Source organism: Puma concolor, chromosome B1, assembly GCF_028749965.1.
Source record: "Puma concolor isolate L17-30 chromosome B1, mPumCon1.1.hap2, whole genome shotgun sequence".
NCBI lineage: Eukaryota > Metazoa > Chordata > Mammalia > Carnivora > Felidae > Puma > Puma concolor.
This window is the reverse complement of record NC_141670.1, coordinates 153,692,315-153,710,515: the sequence shown is the minus strand read 5'-3', so window position 1 is coordinate 153,710,515 and position 18,201 is coordinate 153,692,315. Positions and strand designations below refer to the sequence as shown.

Genomic DNA, 18,201 nt, shown 5'->3' with positions numbered 1-18,201 from the left:
TCTCTCTCTGTTTCAAAAATAAATAAACGTTAAAAAAAATTAAAAAAAAAAAAGAGTCCAATGCTTAACTGCCTGAGCCACCGAGGAGCCCCTTAATTATAAGCTTTATCACACAAAGTATGAAATAAGTGTTTTTTCTTAAATGACAATAATAAAAATAATCTCAATTTTATGGAAAGACATGACGATTCTTTCAGAAAATCCCTGAAATTCTCATTGCTGCTATCAAGTTTACATTATTTTAATATAAATTTTATTTCTCTTCTCATCGCTACTATGATAGGGTAAAAACTAATGGTAAAGTATGTCAAAGCACCTAGGCTTCAGTAACAACAAAACAAAATCAACTAATTCCGTGAGTGGTACAGCAATTATTGTTTTCAGAATAGGTTTCTTAATTTATGAAGAATGTGTAACACAAGTACATATATAGGCTATCTACAAACATAATGCAAAATAATGAATACTCAACAGATCCCTTCACAATTGTGTGAACAGTGGACACAAAACAGTTGGCAAGGAATGTAAATTGAGATTGCCGAATACCATTTTCCAAGGTAAATAAGAAATCTCTTTTCTAATAGAACATCTTTTATGTGCTATGTATTTTATGTGCCCTCTATTTTTTTTCAAATCTAGAACAACATTTATTTTCAATATTAAACCTAATGTCTGTGTGTGCCCTCTATTCTTAATTTATATTTAGTAGCAGCATTTGGAAGTAAACCATCAACATATACGATTCATTTACATGGACCATGGAAACAAATCCTTAAATGATGTGCTTTTTTGATTTGTAACTGATTTATTATGCCTTTTATATGATCTGTTTATTTTACTCTTCAATCTGCCCTTTGGTTTGAAACCATAATTATTTCTTAAAAACAAAATAATGGAATGAGTTAGAAGTTCTAACCTTGTTCTGCTGTGGGGTATGTGTGAGTGTGCATGTGTGTGTGTTTTCTGTGATCCATCTGTAGTCTGAAACAAAGAAAGTGGAGGTTTAGATGTTTAATTTGTGTTCTTGTTTGAATTTCAAGATTTGAAAAAAATTAATTTTTTTTTTCAACGTTTATTTATTTTTGGGACAGAGAGAGACAGAGCATGAACGGGGGAGGGGCAGAGAGAGAGGGAGACACAGAATCGGAAACAGGCTCCAGGCTCTGAGCCATCAGCCCAGAGCCTGACGCGGGGCTTGAACTCACGGACCGCGAGATCGTGACCTGGCTGAAGTCGGACGCTTAACCGACTGCGCCACCCAGGCGCCCCAAGATTTGAAAAAAATTAAATTTGAGAGGCAACAGTGTGAAAAAAATATGATTGACCTGGAGGTCTTCTATCACTAACTGCATAATTTGACAAAATTATTTGATCTAAATTCACACCTATAATGTGATCGGAAGATAAGCTTTGTTTTCCTTCCAGAACTAAAGTTCTATTTCTTGATATAATCATATTCTGTGGCACTGACAATATTTCAGCAGCCTGATGACTTATAGTACATTGTCTCAGGGAATGTAAATCATCAAAAGAATTTTACAAAATGATTTCTGGCAATTTTTACTGCTTATTGAAAAGTTCTTGATGGTTGAGTTCATCAGAAGTGACAACTAACAATTAATTGTATTTTTTTCTCACTACAGATTTGAAGAAAAATACTGACTACAACCAGCATTTAAGACCCCAGGGAACGTCACTGTTTTTTCTTCAGAGAGCATAGGATTTGGATCTACCAAAGCAGCATGGATTAATATCTTGATATATACATTTAATGGAATATATGAAGGTATAAAGTCAGCCCACACAATAATAGTTAAGTAGTTGTTGCCCAGTTGAAGTCTTCAACAATACTTTGAGTCGCCTTTTTTTTTTTTAAATAGAATTTAAAAGCACAAAAAAAACTCTTAAGCTTATTCAGTATTATTTCAACTTTATTTCATTTACTAAAGTCCTTTGACCGACAATTTGGAAATTTTAAGAAAATTGTTTTCCAAACGTTAAAATGTAAACGGTAATTTTTCCCAGTACCTGACGATAACACATCATTAGAATTCACACATTGGTTTAGAATTTAATGACTTAACTTTAATGATATGGGCTGATCTAGTGGCTAAAGTTGGCGTCCTTTATTTAAAGGTGATTATTGAAAGAACTGAAGATTCTGGATATTTGTTTTCAGGATGGGCTGCAGGCATTTTGCAGAGCCATACGCATTGAAATGAAAATATGAGCTGGAATTAAATATTAGTAAATGAATATTTACTGAAATGGAATGTTAGTAAAATCCAACTTTACTTTCATTTAGAGCCGAGTTTCAAAGACAAAAGGAAATTTGTAAATGGTGCTGTAAATAAATTTCTACACAATTTGTCATAGCAAAAAGATAGGAATAATAAGATCTTATGAAACTGAATAACAGTAGCATTATTGTCAACTGTTAGGTCTATGGATGAAAGTGCAAAATGACAGATAAAGATAACAAAAAGCCTAATTAAATCAAGAGTTAATTCATGTGTTGTGGGTGGTTTCCTTCTTGTGACCTGTAATTGTATTGAAAGATGGTGATTTATAAATGCAAATCTCCATTGTTTTCAAAACCCCTTTAGACAATGTCTTGATTTGTTTTGTCTTCTCTGCCCCTCCCTTCTTCACCCAACATGCACACATGCTAGCACACTCACTCACTCACAAGTACATACACATATGCACACACGGAATCTTACAACCAGTCAGGGTGCAGCCAACATATCCGTCTTATCACATATCCTTCATTTCTGCATTGGTATCAGAAATGAAGCTTCACTAAGAACAGATGAGAAAATTCAAATTAAAAAAAAAAAAGAGAGACAAAACAACAAATAACAAATACAAAGGTTATAGATGTTAAAAGTAGTTTAGCAAAGTATATTTCCCTATCCCCTTTTTTAAACTCTTACATTTTTTGTTGCGACTATATTTATTGCTAGAAATAAATATTCTGTTATATCTCAATTATATCTCAATAAAGCTGGTATACAAAGAAATAAAGATTCTAGTTTCTCTTTCAGTCGTTTAACAAGTTTGGAGGGGTACCTGGGTGGCTCAGTCGGTTAAACCTCCCGCTTCCGCTCAGGTCATGATCTAACTAAAGGCTCATGAGTTTCAGCCCCACATCAGGCTCTGTGCTGACAGCTCAGAGCCTGGAGGCTGCTTCAGATTCTATGTCTCCCTTTCTCTCTGCCCCCCACCAACTCATGCTCTCTCTCAATAAATAAATAAATAAATAAATAAATAAATAAATAAACAAACAAACAAACATTAAAAAATTTTAAAGTTTGGAAATGCAAACTTTTAAAAATTATTTTTAAGAATTTTTTTCTCAATAGCACTTAGGAGATGCAGCTCTCTCTCTCTCTCTCTCTTGTTCTATTTCTTATAGTAATGATTGAATTATAGAATTTCAAAAAGCCACAGAAAAAAGCAATAGATAACTCAAATACACCTCTGGGTTAAATCTATTGTCACCATTTGGTGAACATCATTAAGACAGTTCTCTATACATAGAGGAGGCTGGCTATATATACATGCATGCATGAATGTATGGATGGAGAATAAATAGACAGATACATTTTAAGGTAAGAGCATACTTTAAAAGATATTTAAGAATCATTAAATGAAACTAATTCATCTTTCCTAGAATGAAAGTATTAGGGCTGAGTGTTATTTTCTAGTCGATTTTCTTCAATCTGAGCTGTAGAATATTTTCTTCCATTGCAGGAAGGAAAAACCTATTTTGGGTTGAGTATAGCTTTCAAAAATTCCAGGGTGGGGACATACAGATTATATTATAGAGAACTGCCTAATTCCTGAAGTTAGGCAATGCTATAACCCTGCCAGCCTTTCTGTACTGGTTTAGAAGCTATCATATATATGCATGTATACATATACAAATATATATATACACACACACACACACACACACATATATATATATATATATATATATATATATATATATACATAGATATCTATATATCTCTCTATCTGTATGTGTATGTGTGTACATATATATATATACAGGGCTTATTCCATTCCATCAGGGTTTGTTTTAGTCTCTTGAGTTTCTGCTCACTTTCTCAGTCCTTCACATTCCTGAAAAGTGACATGCTCAGAAGCCATTCATTCTGGTACCTTCTCTGGTACCCTTAGTATGCAGCACTGTCCAGGCTCAAAGTTTTTACCCCACTTTTTCTATGACAGTGTACTTATAACTCACACATCTCCATCCCAATCCACTTTGAGATGAGAAGGCATTGGTAAGAATTCTTAAGATTAATTCCATTCACCTGCTTATCTCAGTGCTGTTTGTCTGCAGGAGATCCTGACCAGGCAGACCTGACCAAGAAAGAGTTTTTTGTTTCTTTCCTTAATAGCTACATTCTTCCCCGTAGACAGTTCATTTATTTTTCTCTTATTTGATGTTGCTATGTATACATAAAATAAATTTTTATTTTAATATTTTTGTTTGTTTTATTGTGTATAGGGAAAAGAGAGCATCTATAATTCTGTTCTATTCTGTCTCACTCACTCCAGGTTCAGCTTTTAATACCATATTATGTTTGCATGCACGCATGCGTGTACCTGTGCATGCACATACGCACACACACACACACACACACACACACACACCACTAGAAGGTGTATGTAGGTTAGCGGTATGAAGCACACTGGTTTCTAAATCCTATTACAGGCATTCACTAGGTTAAATTTTCATTTTGCTCAAAAGGAAAAATGCCCAACAAATTATAATTTATGCTTCCTCACCCTTGTATGAACTTGTGTTGTACATCATTTCAGCCAGGTGTTGGCAAGTTAATCATAATCTGAGCATGTTTCACTAACTTTAACATTATTTCTGAAGTATTGTGAATTCTTCCCCAGTCCAGATCCTCTATCCCAGCTCCGAGAATAACATATAGCAAACCTTGGAGCATTCATTAACTAAACGTTATTCAATGTTTTTTTTAAGCCCACGGTTTTCTTATTATGAATAATTTCTGGATCCACTAAGTAAGCAGAGAACAATAAAAGTCTATAAAACATAATATTAAAATTAAATTAAAATCCCATAATGAGTGACAGCTGAAGGATAATAGTGGATTACATTACACTAAGGCTGGCAGCAGTCTAGAAAATCATTTTTCAGTTTTAATATTCAAATGACATGGCAAGAGCTGCACGTGCCTTATACCTATAACTATTTTACGTTGACATCATTCATCCACATCAAACATTTTGGTATTATAGATCCAAGGCTGGCATCCCACTGACATTCACTCTGGGGAACTTCGGAATGGCACAGGGTGTCCCCAGGGGGAAAGGAGAGTTTGGGTGCCCCAAGCCCTATTTCCGGGAGGGATGACAGGGCTGAGGCACCAGGGAGGGGGGCGGAGCACGCCTGTGAGTAGTGTGAGAGCGACTGCTAGGGTCTCTGCGCGGCTGAGCAGGTGATTATGAGTGTGGTGCACGTGGCTTGTCCTGCGTTCCCGAAGGTGCATTTGCGGGGATGGGGGTGTGCATGGGAGCGGGCTTGCACGTGTGTTACTAACTTTGTGCCCCTCTGCCCGCGCCTTGGGTTCCTTTTCTCTGCTGCGAGTGGGAGCGTGGAGTCTCCGCGTGCGCGTGATGGGCTCGTGTTGTGGGAGTGTGCGCTCAACTTTAACTCACGTTTTGGCAATTTGGATGGTTGGGGGAGAATCTCGGAGGGTCTGCGCCGGGATTCCGGGGTGCTCAGTCTATGTCCTCTGCGGGCGGCCGGGCCCCGAGCTCCCAGCTGGCGCGCACCTGTGGACCCTCCCCCCACCGCCGCAGGTCAGTCTCCGCAGCTTCTCCGGAACCCGCCCTGGAAATCCTCCCCTCGCTGGGTGAGGTCCACAGGCGCGCTCCCCTCTCCAGGCCTCAGTTTCCCAAGTCCTCCAAAGAGAACTGCTCAGGGACTCGGTGGAAAGCGCCTCGGCCGTTGGGGGAGGGGGCGGCTGGCTCAACGGGCCCGGGAAGAAAGTGCGGCCCACTCACTGCTCTTGCACGGAGGAGGGGATTTTAGGCGGAGGCTGTGTCAGGTTAGGGCAGATTGGGTGGGCACTAATCCGTTTTAGAGAGAAGGCACAAATCTAGCGGCGGTAACGTGCCCATACTTCTGCCCAGGACGAGGTGGGGATATCACTCCCCTCATTCTAACATGCCTTTGCTTTCTCCCATTCGCAGGAGTTACCTACTATGCACTGCAAGATGGCCCAGGCTCTTCTAGCCAAGGTGTGGAAATAGGCTCTTCCGCTCTGCTGACGTGCTGTCCTGGACAGACACATGGGTTTCAGGGCCACCCTGACTGGAGGAGGCTGTGGAGATGGAGGCTGCTTGGCCTGCTGTGGAGGCTGTGGGGATGGGGTGGCCCTATCCCACTGCCTGGTGTCTACAACTTCTTCAAGTCCTGGAGCCCCGAAGACCACTGTCCATCCAAGACTCCCACCACTCCAGGAGGGGTAAGTCTGGTCCTGCCAATGTGGGTGCTGTGGGTGTGGACAGATTCAGGCTGCCTGTTGTCAACACCACACACGTTTGTAGAAATACTCGAAAACTCTTGCGGGAACTTCCCCCAGAGTTCACTTGTTCCGGACTGGCTTGTCATTCTTAAATGATGCTGATTTAGGAAGCACCTAATTTAAATTCGCTAGGCCTATGTGGAACACATGTGTACCTAGCAGTTCAGATTACATAATTTTGCTTTTATGTTTCTGATAAAACTTGTCCAAAACATATTTTGGCCTATAAACCTCTGTATTTTGTAAAGTGTTACTGGGGCTTGATTGAGTTTTTGTTGTTGTTTACTTATTTTGACTGGGAGAGAGCGTGAGCAGGGAAGGGACAGAGAAAGGGTGGGAGAGGGAATCCCAAACAGGCTCCATCCACACTGTCAGCTCAGAACCCAGTGTGGGGCTGGAAATCATGAACCTTGAGATCATGATCTGAGCTGAAAGCAAGAGCTAAACACTTCACTGACTGAGCCACCCAGGTGCCCCTGAACTGATTTTTAGTTTTTCCTTCTTCTCCTTCATCTTTTTTCCCCCTAAAATATAGTGGTCAAATACTTGTCTTTCTAGAGACTGTGATGTATCTGATGCTGTGTACCCTACACTGTTTAACATCAAAATACTAGAGCCCTTCTAGTGTTAAGCACGTAAAACATTAATACATGTCTACCACTAGTTAAATAGGCTGCAGAAACACTGCCTGCTGAAATCCATACTTGAATATTTGCAGCCTAATTAGCATATTAAAAAGTCAGAGTAGGTCTGCATTAAAACAAAAAAAGTTTAACTTTGTTAAACCTGATTGTTACCAATTTTTTTAGACTAGCTGATTTTGCATATTGTGGAGCTCATCCCCAGGGATGTTTACTTTGTTGTTTTAGAGAACTGGTCATGCAGGGATTCTCTGAGGATAAGTAAGGTGCTGGTGAAGGGTAAAGAAGCATTAGCTAAGCAAATGCAGGCTGAGATAAGAATTGTATCGGCAGTCAAAATGTTTAACCAGCTGTCTACCCAACCACACTGGCACCGACCAGTCAGAGGATAATCATGTGGTAAGACTAGGCCTGTGTCCTAGAATGGATCTTAGGAATCCCTCTGGCCTGGCATTAACCCTTTCCTTCCTTGATCATGGGGTATTTTGGAGTCCCAGGGAAGGTATCAAGGCGGCCGAAGCACTGGGGAGTGAGAAGTTCAGGATCTCACAAGTTGGATGCTTGGCAATCAACAAAGAAGTATCTGGATATTTTAACAGATGTGCCAGTGTGTATCTGAATGTCAGCCCTGCATAAGAATGACCTGGCTTAAAGAATAAATCTGGGGAAAGGAACAGAAATCAGGGCAAATGTAGTGTCTTTTTTATTACATTAAACCAAGTGAGCTTTCTTGTCTTGTAAAAGTTTACTAAGAAATTCCCGTATGGAGGCAGACGTAGAGGACACGGGCGGTCACTGCATTTGCTTGTTTGTTTGTTTGTTTTCTTAATTTTTTTTAAGATTTATTTTATTTTTGAGAGACAGAGAGAAACAGAGCATGAGCAGGGCAGGGGCAGAGAGAAAGTGAGACACAGAATCCGAAGCAGGTTCCAGGGTCCGTGCTGACAGCTCTGAATCCCAACGTGGGGCTCAAACTTACAATCGCGAGATCATGACCTGAGCTGAAGGCAGACGCTTAACCTACTGAGCCACCCAGGTGCCCCTTATTTGGATTATGGTGTAACAAAATCTTTTCTGCTTCTGTCGAGGTGTCACTCCCTGAGATTCTTTCTTCTCAAAATTGCTAACTGAAGACCAAGCAAATCACATTTATCTGGGATACAAAGTTAGAATTCTTAAGTTGGGTTCCTCCAGAAGCTAATGCTGACACAGATTTCAGCCCTAGTAGTTTTGGGGGGGAGGTATAGGGAATCCTGCAGGAGAGTCAGGAAGTAATGCAAGGAAGAGAAGGTAGTTTATGTGTGTGGAATGAAGTCAGTTACCACAATAAGAAACTTCATTTTAATTCAGTTTAAGTCCTGACTCAGAATCATCTCTCTCAAGGGGGGGAGAACTCTGTGCTATTTATTTATAGACTAGTTTCTGGGAGGTAATTGATTGACGGCTGCCTCAGGGGGACAAGAGTGGTTTTGATTCACTGGCACTTACCTGTCTCTTGTGAGTACAGGCAAATCCCTCTTCCAGTGTTGGGGGCAGGGGGAGGGGAGGGAAGTGCTCAGATCCAGAAATACAGAAACTGGCACCTGCAAAAGTCAGAGGCATATGGGTGGCTGCAGCCAGTTTCTGTTTCTTTGGAGCTTCTGCTTGAGCTGACCTGCGATGGCCTCAACTATATCTCGGTGGAAAGAATAAACCATTCAGCTTCTTTAGTCAAATTACCTATACAAAATATGGGTTATCCTAGCATTGTGTAGTGACCTAGGTTCAAAACAAGAAACTCAAGATCATGGTGGAGAAATGTTTTAGTGTAGCTTATAAGTAATTTGCAAAGTTCTTCCAAACCTCTTCTCCTAACCCAAGCTTTGTGCTCTGGACAATATGCCTGAGTATGTGAATAGAAAGGGAAGTCCTTGGCGATCTGTGTATGGAGTTGGAACAGTGAGGAATCACTGTAGAGTGGACATGATTATTTGTGTGAATGAAGAATGCTAGCTTTCAGTGGTAACAATATATATATCAGTAGTGGATTGATGAGCTATGGAGGATGTTTTCTCCACTTGAGTATGACGTTTGAATGAATATCTTGCACCGTGGTCTTGAAATGTTTAATAATTCTGGGTGAGACACCCAAATGGGTTAACGGATTTCCCATTTATCTGGAATGTGTTTACTTGAACTAAAGTTATTTTGAATGGAAAAATAAAGCAAAAGATTCATAATCAAGAATCTTGAAGTAACATTTAAAAGCCAATGATAAAAAGACAGCCACTATAAAAATAGATGAGACTTGTAGCTATTCTTTTTAAAGGAGGTAGCTCAGTGATAAAAAAAAAAAAAAATATTAGCATTAATATCCTGGCATTAGCATGCAGGATAATGTGAACTAAAGTCACAATGACATATCAGTATTGCATCAACTTAAAGGGTTAGCATTAAAATTAACTACAATATTAGGTCTTGCTGAAGATGTACAGAAATAGAAATTTTCATGGATTGGGTGAGAAAAACATCTTGGTTTGCCTAACTAAATCCTTAATTGTCCCAGCATACTTTTTAAAAGGGCTACTTTTTCATTTTTAAAAGTATATTAGTTTGAACAATAAATTATATAGCTAAATTATCTGAACTCTAGGTTGGAGTGGAAATTGGTACAACCACCTTAAAAAGTTTTGTGTTTTTTCTCTTGTATTGGAAATTATGCATACCTTACTTTTTTCTTCCTTTCCTTTCTCTTCTTGAAATTTTCTGTCCAAAAGCCATTAAATGAATGCATGGAAGGTAGCTTGCTGCAAGTGGTTGTATTAAAGAGGTTTAATTATTAAAAAAATTGTATTATTATGATTCCTGTAGCACAAATGGAAGAAAGAACTCTCAGAAAGGTGAAGTTATTTGTTTATGATTTTTCAGTTAAAAGCTGAGTAGAACTGGATATAAAATTTAGTTGTTATTTATAAAATATCTAGGCTCAGGGGCTCCTGGGTGGCACAGTCAGTTAAGCGTCCAACTTCGGCTCAGGTCATGATCTTGCTGTTCACAAGTTGGAGCCTCGCATCCCTCTTTGTGCTGACAGCTCAGAGCCTGGAGCCTGCTTCGGATTCTGTGCCTCCCGCTTTCTCTGCCCCTCCCCCACTCGTGCACGTGCACGCACACTCGCTTGCGCACGCACTCTCTCTCTGTCTCTCTGTCTCTCTCTGTCTCTTAAAATAAATTTAAAAAGACATCAAAAATTATTTAAAAAAAGATATAGGTTCAATACTTTCTTTACTGTAATATGATTTCTGGTGCAGTACTTGACATATACCGAGCATTCAATAAGAGTGATTAAGTGAAAACTTAAGATACTGATGGAGCTTCTTCCGTGCTCCAGCAGCACTGTTATTCCTCTATTTCTGTAACTATAGCGTTCAGTTATAAATGACTATCTATGTCTCCCTTTCCTATTGTGCAGAGTTGCTTGAGGGTGAGGAAAACATCTTATGCATCTTTGCATTATTGTTGCCTAACATGATGTCATAAAATGAGTGTGGATTGATCGTAGCTCAATTAAAAAATAACCCACTTGGAAAACCAACGCTGATGTGCATGGAGACAAATCAAGAGGAAATAATTGTTTAGCTTCATGGTGCTTACTGTATGTATATGGGTACTCTACAAAGTATTTTATTCTCCTTAGAAGCACTCTCAATTAATTCCCTGCTCAAGGCTTGTTACAGAGATTTGAGATTTAAACTTTATAAAGAAGGTGATGCTGTGCTAGCTATATGCCAATAAATCTCTTTCTAGCAATTGAAAGCCTACGATTGTTTCCTAAATTTTATAATTAAAAATTCAACTTATTTCCATTTGGAAAAAGGAGAAAAAGTGAATGTGGAATTATATTTTAAAATAAATATGTTTTTTTCTTTTAGCAAATGTGCTCAGATTGCCAGTTCAGCTTTAAGTTCAGACAGTGGTATACAAATGCCCAGTGGTATTAGAATAAACTTAACAACTTACCTTTGGTATCATGTTTATCAAATGACTGTTTTAATTTTCCTAGACTAATTTCCTTTTCTGTTGTTTTTCAACTTTATATAGATTCTACCTGAAATGAATATTGAGGTGGGGGGTGTGGAAATCAAAGCAAAGAGATACACTCTACGAAATTTAGGTCAATATTGTTTAATAGCAGAAGACCCCGATTGTACCCAAACAGTAAGAGACATTATAATTGATTTAAATTTTCCCTCAGGCCTTCACAGAATCAATAAGAATATATAAAAACATAATTATAAGTGTATGGAGACCAGTGACAGTGTTGATCAATATGACATTTATATTGCATTACCTATTAGCACAAAATTACTACCAGTTAAAATCACAAGGATATCACTAGTAACAAAATGCACTTAAATTAGAGAGAAAGCTTGAAAGTTTCTTAAAATTGTTCATATGGCACCAAATTCACAACTTATAAAGGTTTAATTTATATACAAAGAGATAAAATTTTGAATGCAATAATGCTCATTTCAGTGAGCACCACCTTCACATTCAAAATTTTGTGTCTTTTTATATATGAGGACTTATAAATTTATCCCAGATGTTTCCAAAGCACTAACTTGCAATTTTAGTTTCTGATCATGGTTGATATTAAACATAAAACACTGCTATAAACAACTATAAAACTGGAAAAGTGAATTTTCTTGCATTGGACAACATTGGACAGCATAGGATTTTGTTCCTTGAGAAAAGGAAAGTACATGAGGTGAGGTCCACATTTATCCAAGCTTTTTGAATAAGGGCATATTTGAAACCATAGAACAAGCAAGCTTAAAATATAGCAGTCTTCCTAGGTGGGGGAAAACAAGAGTTTATACTGCTGAAGCTTTGGAATTTACAGGGGAGGCTATGGAAGAGGAGGGACCTGAATAGAAAATGAGCCACATAAATTTTTACAGAGACTACTCTGAGTATTTGGCCAAATATTAAGCTTCACATACCCAGCAAAGCTTCTGTTAGTATTGGCAGAAAGCAAGTACTTGAGAACTGTGAGCTGAATGGAGATTCTGGAAGTGACATGTTATCAGAAAAGGTTAGATTTCTGGCCAACCAGAATGGAGAAAACTACAAGAAAACTCTAAGGATTGTATTTAAATCTCAGGAAACCCACTTCTAGAGAATAGGGCTATTTTATCTGTACACCTAGCCACTCCAAGTTCAAAACCTGGGTTACACAGGATCAGTATGAGCAACCACATGGTCGTTGCCTTCCAGAACTAAATCCAGCGATTACCAGTAGAAAACAGCAAAATTCATATTCTCAAAGACATATCAATTGCAATATCCAGCAAACAATAAAATATTCCTACTTATGAAGGCGCAGGTAAATGGGACTCATAACCAGGAAAGAAAACGAAGAGTCAGTAGAAGGAAAACCAGCAAGAAAATATCAGTAATCCTAAAGGTAGGTCAATAGAAACTATGTGAACTGAACCACATAATTAAAGAAACAAAACAAAACAAAAACTTTAAAAAAAACAAAAACAACACATTATGAATATAGCCATGGTGGCTTATTAGAAAATATCCAACAGTCTAAAAAAATGTAATCTGAGGCTCAAAGGAGAGAAGAGAGATAGGAGCACAAAAAATACTTGAAGAAATAATGTTTGTTTTTTTTTTTTCTAAATTTGACAAAAATGTCAACGCAAGGTTTCCAGAAAAACAATGAATTCTAAGCCAGAAATGCATAAAGAAACCACAGTAAGCACATCAGAATAAAATTTGCAAAGTAAAGATAAGGGAAAAAAAATGAAGGCAACTAGAGGAAAGACAAATTTTACATAGGGCAGTAATAAAATGAAAGATTGTTGTCTTTTTTTTTTTTCAGAAAAATGTAAACAAGAAGGCAATGAATGATATGTTAAAGGGTTTGCAAATGAATTCATCTAGAATCCTATGCCTAATTAAAGTATCCTTCAAAAATGAACTTGAAATACAGTGTTTTCAGATTAAAAAAAAAAGATCTCTGTGATATATTGCCAATAGAACTGACTTATAGGAAGTGTTCATGTAAGTTAATCATGCTAATGGGAAATGTAAGAAAACTTGGATCTATTTGAATGGTGAGTACTGAGTGAGTAAATATATGGGGAAATGTAACAGATTTCCCCCCTTCATTTCTTAATTTATCCAAAATAAAATTGATTATTTAGAGCAAAAATAATATTGCATTATAGGGTGTATAGCACATGTAAAATTAAATGTAGACTAGTACCAAGGACCAAGAGCTAAATGGAGACATATTGTTGCAGGGTTCTTATACTATATGTGTAATGATATAATAGCAAGTCAAGGTACACAGTGATATATAAGGTGTACATGCTGTAATCACTGGAGAACCACTAAAACACGAAGTACAGAGTGTAGCTGACAAGTCGATAAAGGAAATAAAATCAATACTAAAATATTTAATCAATACAAAAGGAAGGTAACATGAGAAGAAAGCAGAAAAAAAGAACACTGGCAAAAGACAATTTTGGCACGATTATAGAGTTAAATCCTACCATATTGGTAACTCTATTAAAATTAAACGACTATTTCAACTAAACAGAAAATTTCAGAAAGGATACAAAAAAAGAAAGCAAGATGCAGCTGTATGTGGTTGTAAGGTATTCACTTTAATCGTTAAGAACACAGACATGTTTCAATTGAACTGATGAAAAAAGATATGTCAAGAAACTAATAGTTATCAGAAAGGTGGGGTGACTATATTAATATCTGATAAAGTAGACTTTAACTTGATAAAGAAAGTAGTTCCCAGAAGTAAACATAAATATTTTATAAAGATTAAAGTTAAATTCAACAAAAAGGTGTAACAGTCCTAAATGAGTCTGCCTCTACTACTGAGCCTCAAACTAAATAAAATAAAGAGGAACAAGGCACAAACGAGAAGAGTATGAAATGGGACTATGAAAATTACCAAAAAAGGTGAGAACGAGAAGGAAGAAAATCACACATATGCCTAGAAAAATTTAGAGTTCAAGAAAAAAAATATCTGTAATATGAGCTTTTAAAAAAGCCTTTGCCATTGCAGTGGAAATGAGGGAATATGTAGAAAGTGAGATGGAAAATCCTGTGAAAGGGGAATCTGGTGAGAAAAGAAGTTGAATTAGACAATCCTGAAGTAAACTAAAATAGAATACAGCAGTGCACACATAAATACCAGTATTTAGAGTTTTTCCTTTATATTAGAGACTGATATTTAACTTCAAACCTAGGCCCTGGAAAACCATTTAGATATATCAGAAAATTTTTTATACTTTATTGAGTGCAAACACTAGTAGATCTGTGGCAGGCAGAACTAAGAGTAGTTATTGATACTTAAAATACAACAAATACTAATCAAGTTTATATAACATAAGTATACATTTTACATTGCATTTGACAGAACTAGAAGTCAACAATATAAACCACCTTAAGTTTTCCTTAGAGGTAGGCATTGTATAAAATATGCACAACTATTATAATAGCCACAAAAATTGTTCACCATTATCCTAGTATTGCCATAGACTGAATGTGTCTCCACAAAATTCATGTTGAAACTTAATCCCTAATACGGTGGTATTGGAGATGGGACATTTTGGAGGAGATTAGGTCATGTGGGAATAGTCCTTGTGAATGAGATTAGTGCTCTTATAATTTTTTCTAATGTTTATTTTTGAGGGCGGGGGGAGGAGCACAGAGGCAGGGAGACACAGAATCCGAAGCAGGCTCCAGACTCTGAGCTGTCAGCACAGAGCCTGACTCGGGGCTTGAACTCACAGACTGTGAGATAATGACCTGAGCCGAAGTTGAACGCTCTACGGACTGAGCCACCCAGGCGCCCCAAGAGGTTAGTGCTCTTATAAAAGAGATCCCAGAGAGCTCCCTCACTCCTTCTGCTTAGTGAGGACACTGAAAAGACAGCTTATGTGAATCAGGAAGAGGACCCTCACCAGACAGTGACTCTGCCAGTACCTTGATCTTGGACTTCCCAGCCCCCAGAACTACGAAAAATGAATTTCTATTGTTTACAAGCTTATCTAGTCTATGGTATATTGTTATAACCGCCCAAACTAACAGAGAAATATTCATTGATAATTTTGAAACATCAGAAAACACTCAGTTTCCAATAACTAAGTAACTAAAATAAAACAAGACAACAACAACAACAACAAAACAAACAAAAAATAGTAGCAATTCACATCCAGGTGGCACAATAAGGAATTGTCATATAATCATTTAGACTAATCAGAGAAGAATATACATTGTTTAACACTAATGGAAAACTATGAGGAAAGCAAAATATCCTTAACAAAAGTGTATCATTGGAAAACATGGTTACGTGGAGGTGCTATTATATTCCATTTGGATTGATTGTCCCCTCTCAAAATTTATATGTTCAAGCTCCAGCTCCCAATGTGGGAGTGTTTGTGATGAGGTTTTAGAGGGCTGGTGAGGCTCAGAGCTGGCTGCCAAGAAAGAATTCTTGAAGACATCTTCAGAGCAAAAAGGTGGCTTTATAAAAGCACACGGACGGGACCTATGGGCACAAAGAGCTGCACTGGGGTTGTGAAGAATGATGGATTATATACTATGGAGTTGGGCGAGGTAAAGTCAAAAGGGAGGCCTCCAGAAAGACTGTGATACGCTAAAGAGGACTCCTAAGGTACCTGAAGCCTCTCTGTTGTCAAGCTAAGGTTGTTTTTCCTCTAGTAAGGCATTAACATTAGGACAGTAGAGGGTTCCTTGAGAAATGATATACTCTGTATTTGTCTCAAGTATATGTCAATGGGCTGCAGGTTATAAGGAAATTTAATTTTACCTGCCATTTCCTTCTTGTCTTTATGCCCTACATAACTATGGAGGGGAGGATGATATTAGGGGCTTCAGGAAACAGAGTGTATAGATTCCTGGAGATTAGGCTATTGGTAAGATTGCCTTTTTCTTGTAATTTATTAAGATATTTGTAAACTGATGGAGGTTCGTGTCCTGCGTGACTGTGATCTCTGTCAGTTAACGATTTGTTTTCTTTCCTTTCGTTTGTACTTGGGCAGCCAGGAGTGCCTGAGGAAAATCATACATATTCTACCTGGGCGGGCAGAGGGGAGGGGAGGAGGGGGACACTGTGCTGGCTGTGCTTTGCCCTCAGCTTGTGTTATGCTCCCTCATCATTTGGAGATAGGGCTTTTGGAGATAATCAGCTTTAGATGAGTTCATGAGGGTGGATTCCCCATGGTGGAATTAGTGTCCGTATAAGTAGAGGAAAAGACACCAGAGCTGCCCCCCTCCACATCTTTCTCTCACTTGCTTCCTCCAGGGAGATGGTAGCTATCTGCAAGGCAGAGAGAACTCTCACCAGGAATCAAATCAGCCAGCACCTTGACTTTGAACTTCCTTAGCCTCAAGAACTGTGTGAAAGTAAATTTCTTTTTTTAACCTACCAAGTCTATGGTAATATGTCATATCAGCCTGTGCCAAGTAAAATATATAGATATTTAGTTTTTATTTGATTCTTTTTATCAATCAAGAGAAAAAAAACAAAAAAAGTAAAACATAAAGATATAAATTAAAAAAAAGAACCCCAAGTTGAAGAAAACTCACAATCTCATTACCTTAAAATATTCTTCATTAGAATATTGATTTATATGCTCTCAGTATTAAATATATATGTATATATCCACATGTATACATTTATATATGGATATATAACTATAAAATATTATATTGAGTTTCAAACTTAAATAACTTTGGCATCTTTTGAGAAAGCTGTATATATACCACTTGTTAAAATGCTTCTCAGTATTTCCAAACCCCTTAATCATATGTGACATTAAAAATTTTGTGATAGCTATATACCACCTATACTAGTATTTAGTTAACAACCACCTTTGATTTTATTTGCATTTAAAGAATACAATTAAATATGCTTTAAAGGATATTTCCTATCATTATAATAAAGTTAGCATTGCTTGTAACTAAAAGTATAACCATAAAATGACTATTAATTTTTTTAATTGGATAAAATGAATAAAATGAAGCTTAGAAAATAAAATTCAGTCATTTAGAACCTCCTGAAATTATCTAGATATAGATCCATCATTTAATATGTAACATGTTTGGCTTAACATAGTCTCCCTAGTTAATTATTCTGTAACTCTCAAAGATTGCTTTCTCCAGGATAAATTAATTCTTCATCTTATGTGCTTCAGTATTATTCTACCGCTTTATCGCCAGGAAACTTTGTAATAACTTGTTCATTGTCCATCGTCTGTGCCAGACTACAAGTTCCAGGACAATGTCATAAGTCTCTAGGCTGCTCTTCTATTCCCAGTGTTAGGCATAAGGGTTACTGTGTAGTATGCATTTAAAAAAACATTTGTTAGAATGAATGACCAAAAAATGAATGCACTTGAAAAACAGTTGTTAGAATAAATGACCAAAAATGAAAATGTACATAAAAAGTTTCCTAAATTAACTTATTTTGCTTCTGTTGTAGGTTTATATACACTGTTTTTAAGGTATTTGATTATAGGTGAGTTACCAGTATGCAGGCCCATATTTTTGGAATACCTGAACTTTAGTAATTAAAAAAACATATTTAAACTTAAAAACCAAACAGCCACTTGGGGCTTCTGAAATGTGCATGCATGCATGAGTGTGTGTGCAGGTAAGTGTGTGTGTGTGTGTGTGTGTGTGTGTGTGTGTGTGTGTGTGTAAGAGAGAATGAGATTGTGTGTACAGGCAAGCATATGTGTTTTTTTTTGTAACTTCTACCTGGGGAAAAAATAAACCTCTTTATTCTTCCCTTCCATATAGAAATTGGTAAAAGAAAAAGAAAGTCTAAAGATTTAAAACTGCTAGTTTCTTTCTCAGTGTAAAGGGTGTGGATGTTGCTTAATAAGAGACATTAACTATAAGTGAAGTCTGGGGCTGAGCTGGGGTTGGAGATCATAATAAAT

At 37.3% G+C, this 18,201-nt stretch overlaps 1 protein-coding gene and 1 long non-coding RNA gene across 3 annotated transcripts in view; both read left to right on the top strand.

The window, feature by feature from the left end:
* LOC147581963 (uncharacterized) overlaps nt 1-3,005 on the top strand; it is a 95,694-nt gene extending 92,689 nt beyond the window's left edge. For both annotated transcript variants that reach the window (XR_015250428.1, XR_015250429.1), the window contains one exon: nt 1,644-3,005. This is a non-coding gene — a long non-coding RNA (uncharacterized LOC147581963). The remainder of the gene's footprint in view (nt 1-1,643) is intronic.
* Nucleotides 3,006-6,247: 3,242 nt separating this feature from the next.
* The window catches only part of LOC147581962 (uncharacterized), a 53,761-nt gene continuing 41,807 nt past the window's right edge, over nt 6,248-18,201 (top strand). Inside the window, exon 1 of the mRNA XM_086702926.1 lies at nt 6,248-6,518. Coding sequence (XP_086559052.1) covers nt 6,343-6,518 — 176 coding nt within the window. The 5' untranslated portion in view covers nt 6,248-6,342. The remainder of the gene's footprint in view (nt 6,519-18,201) is intronic.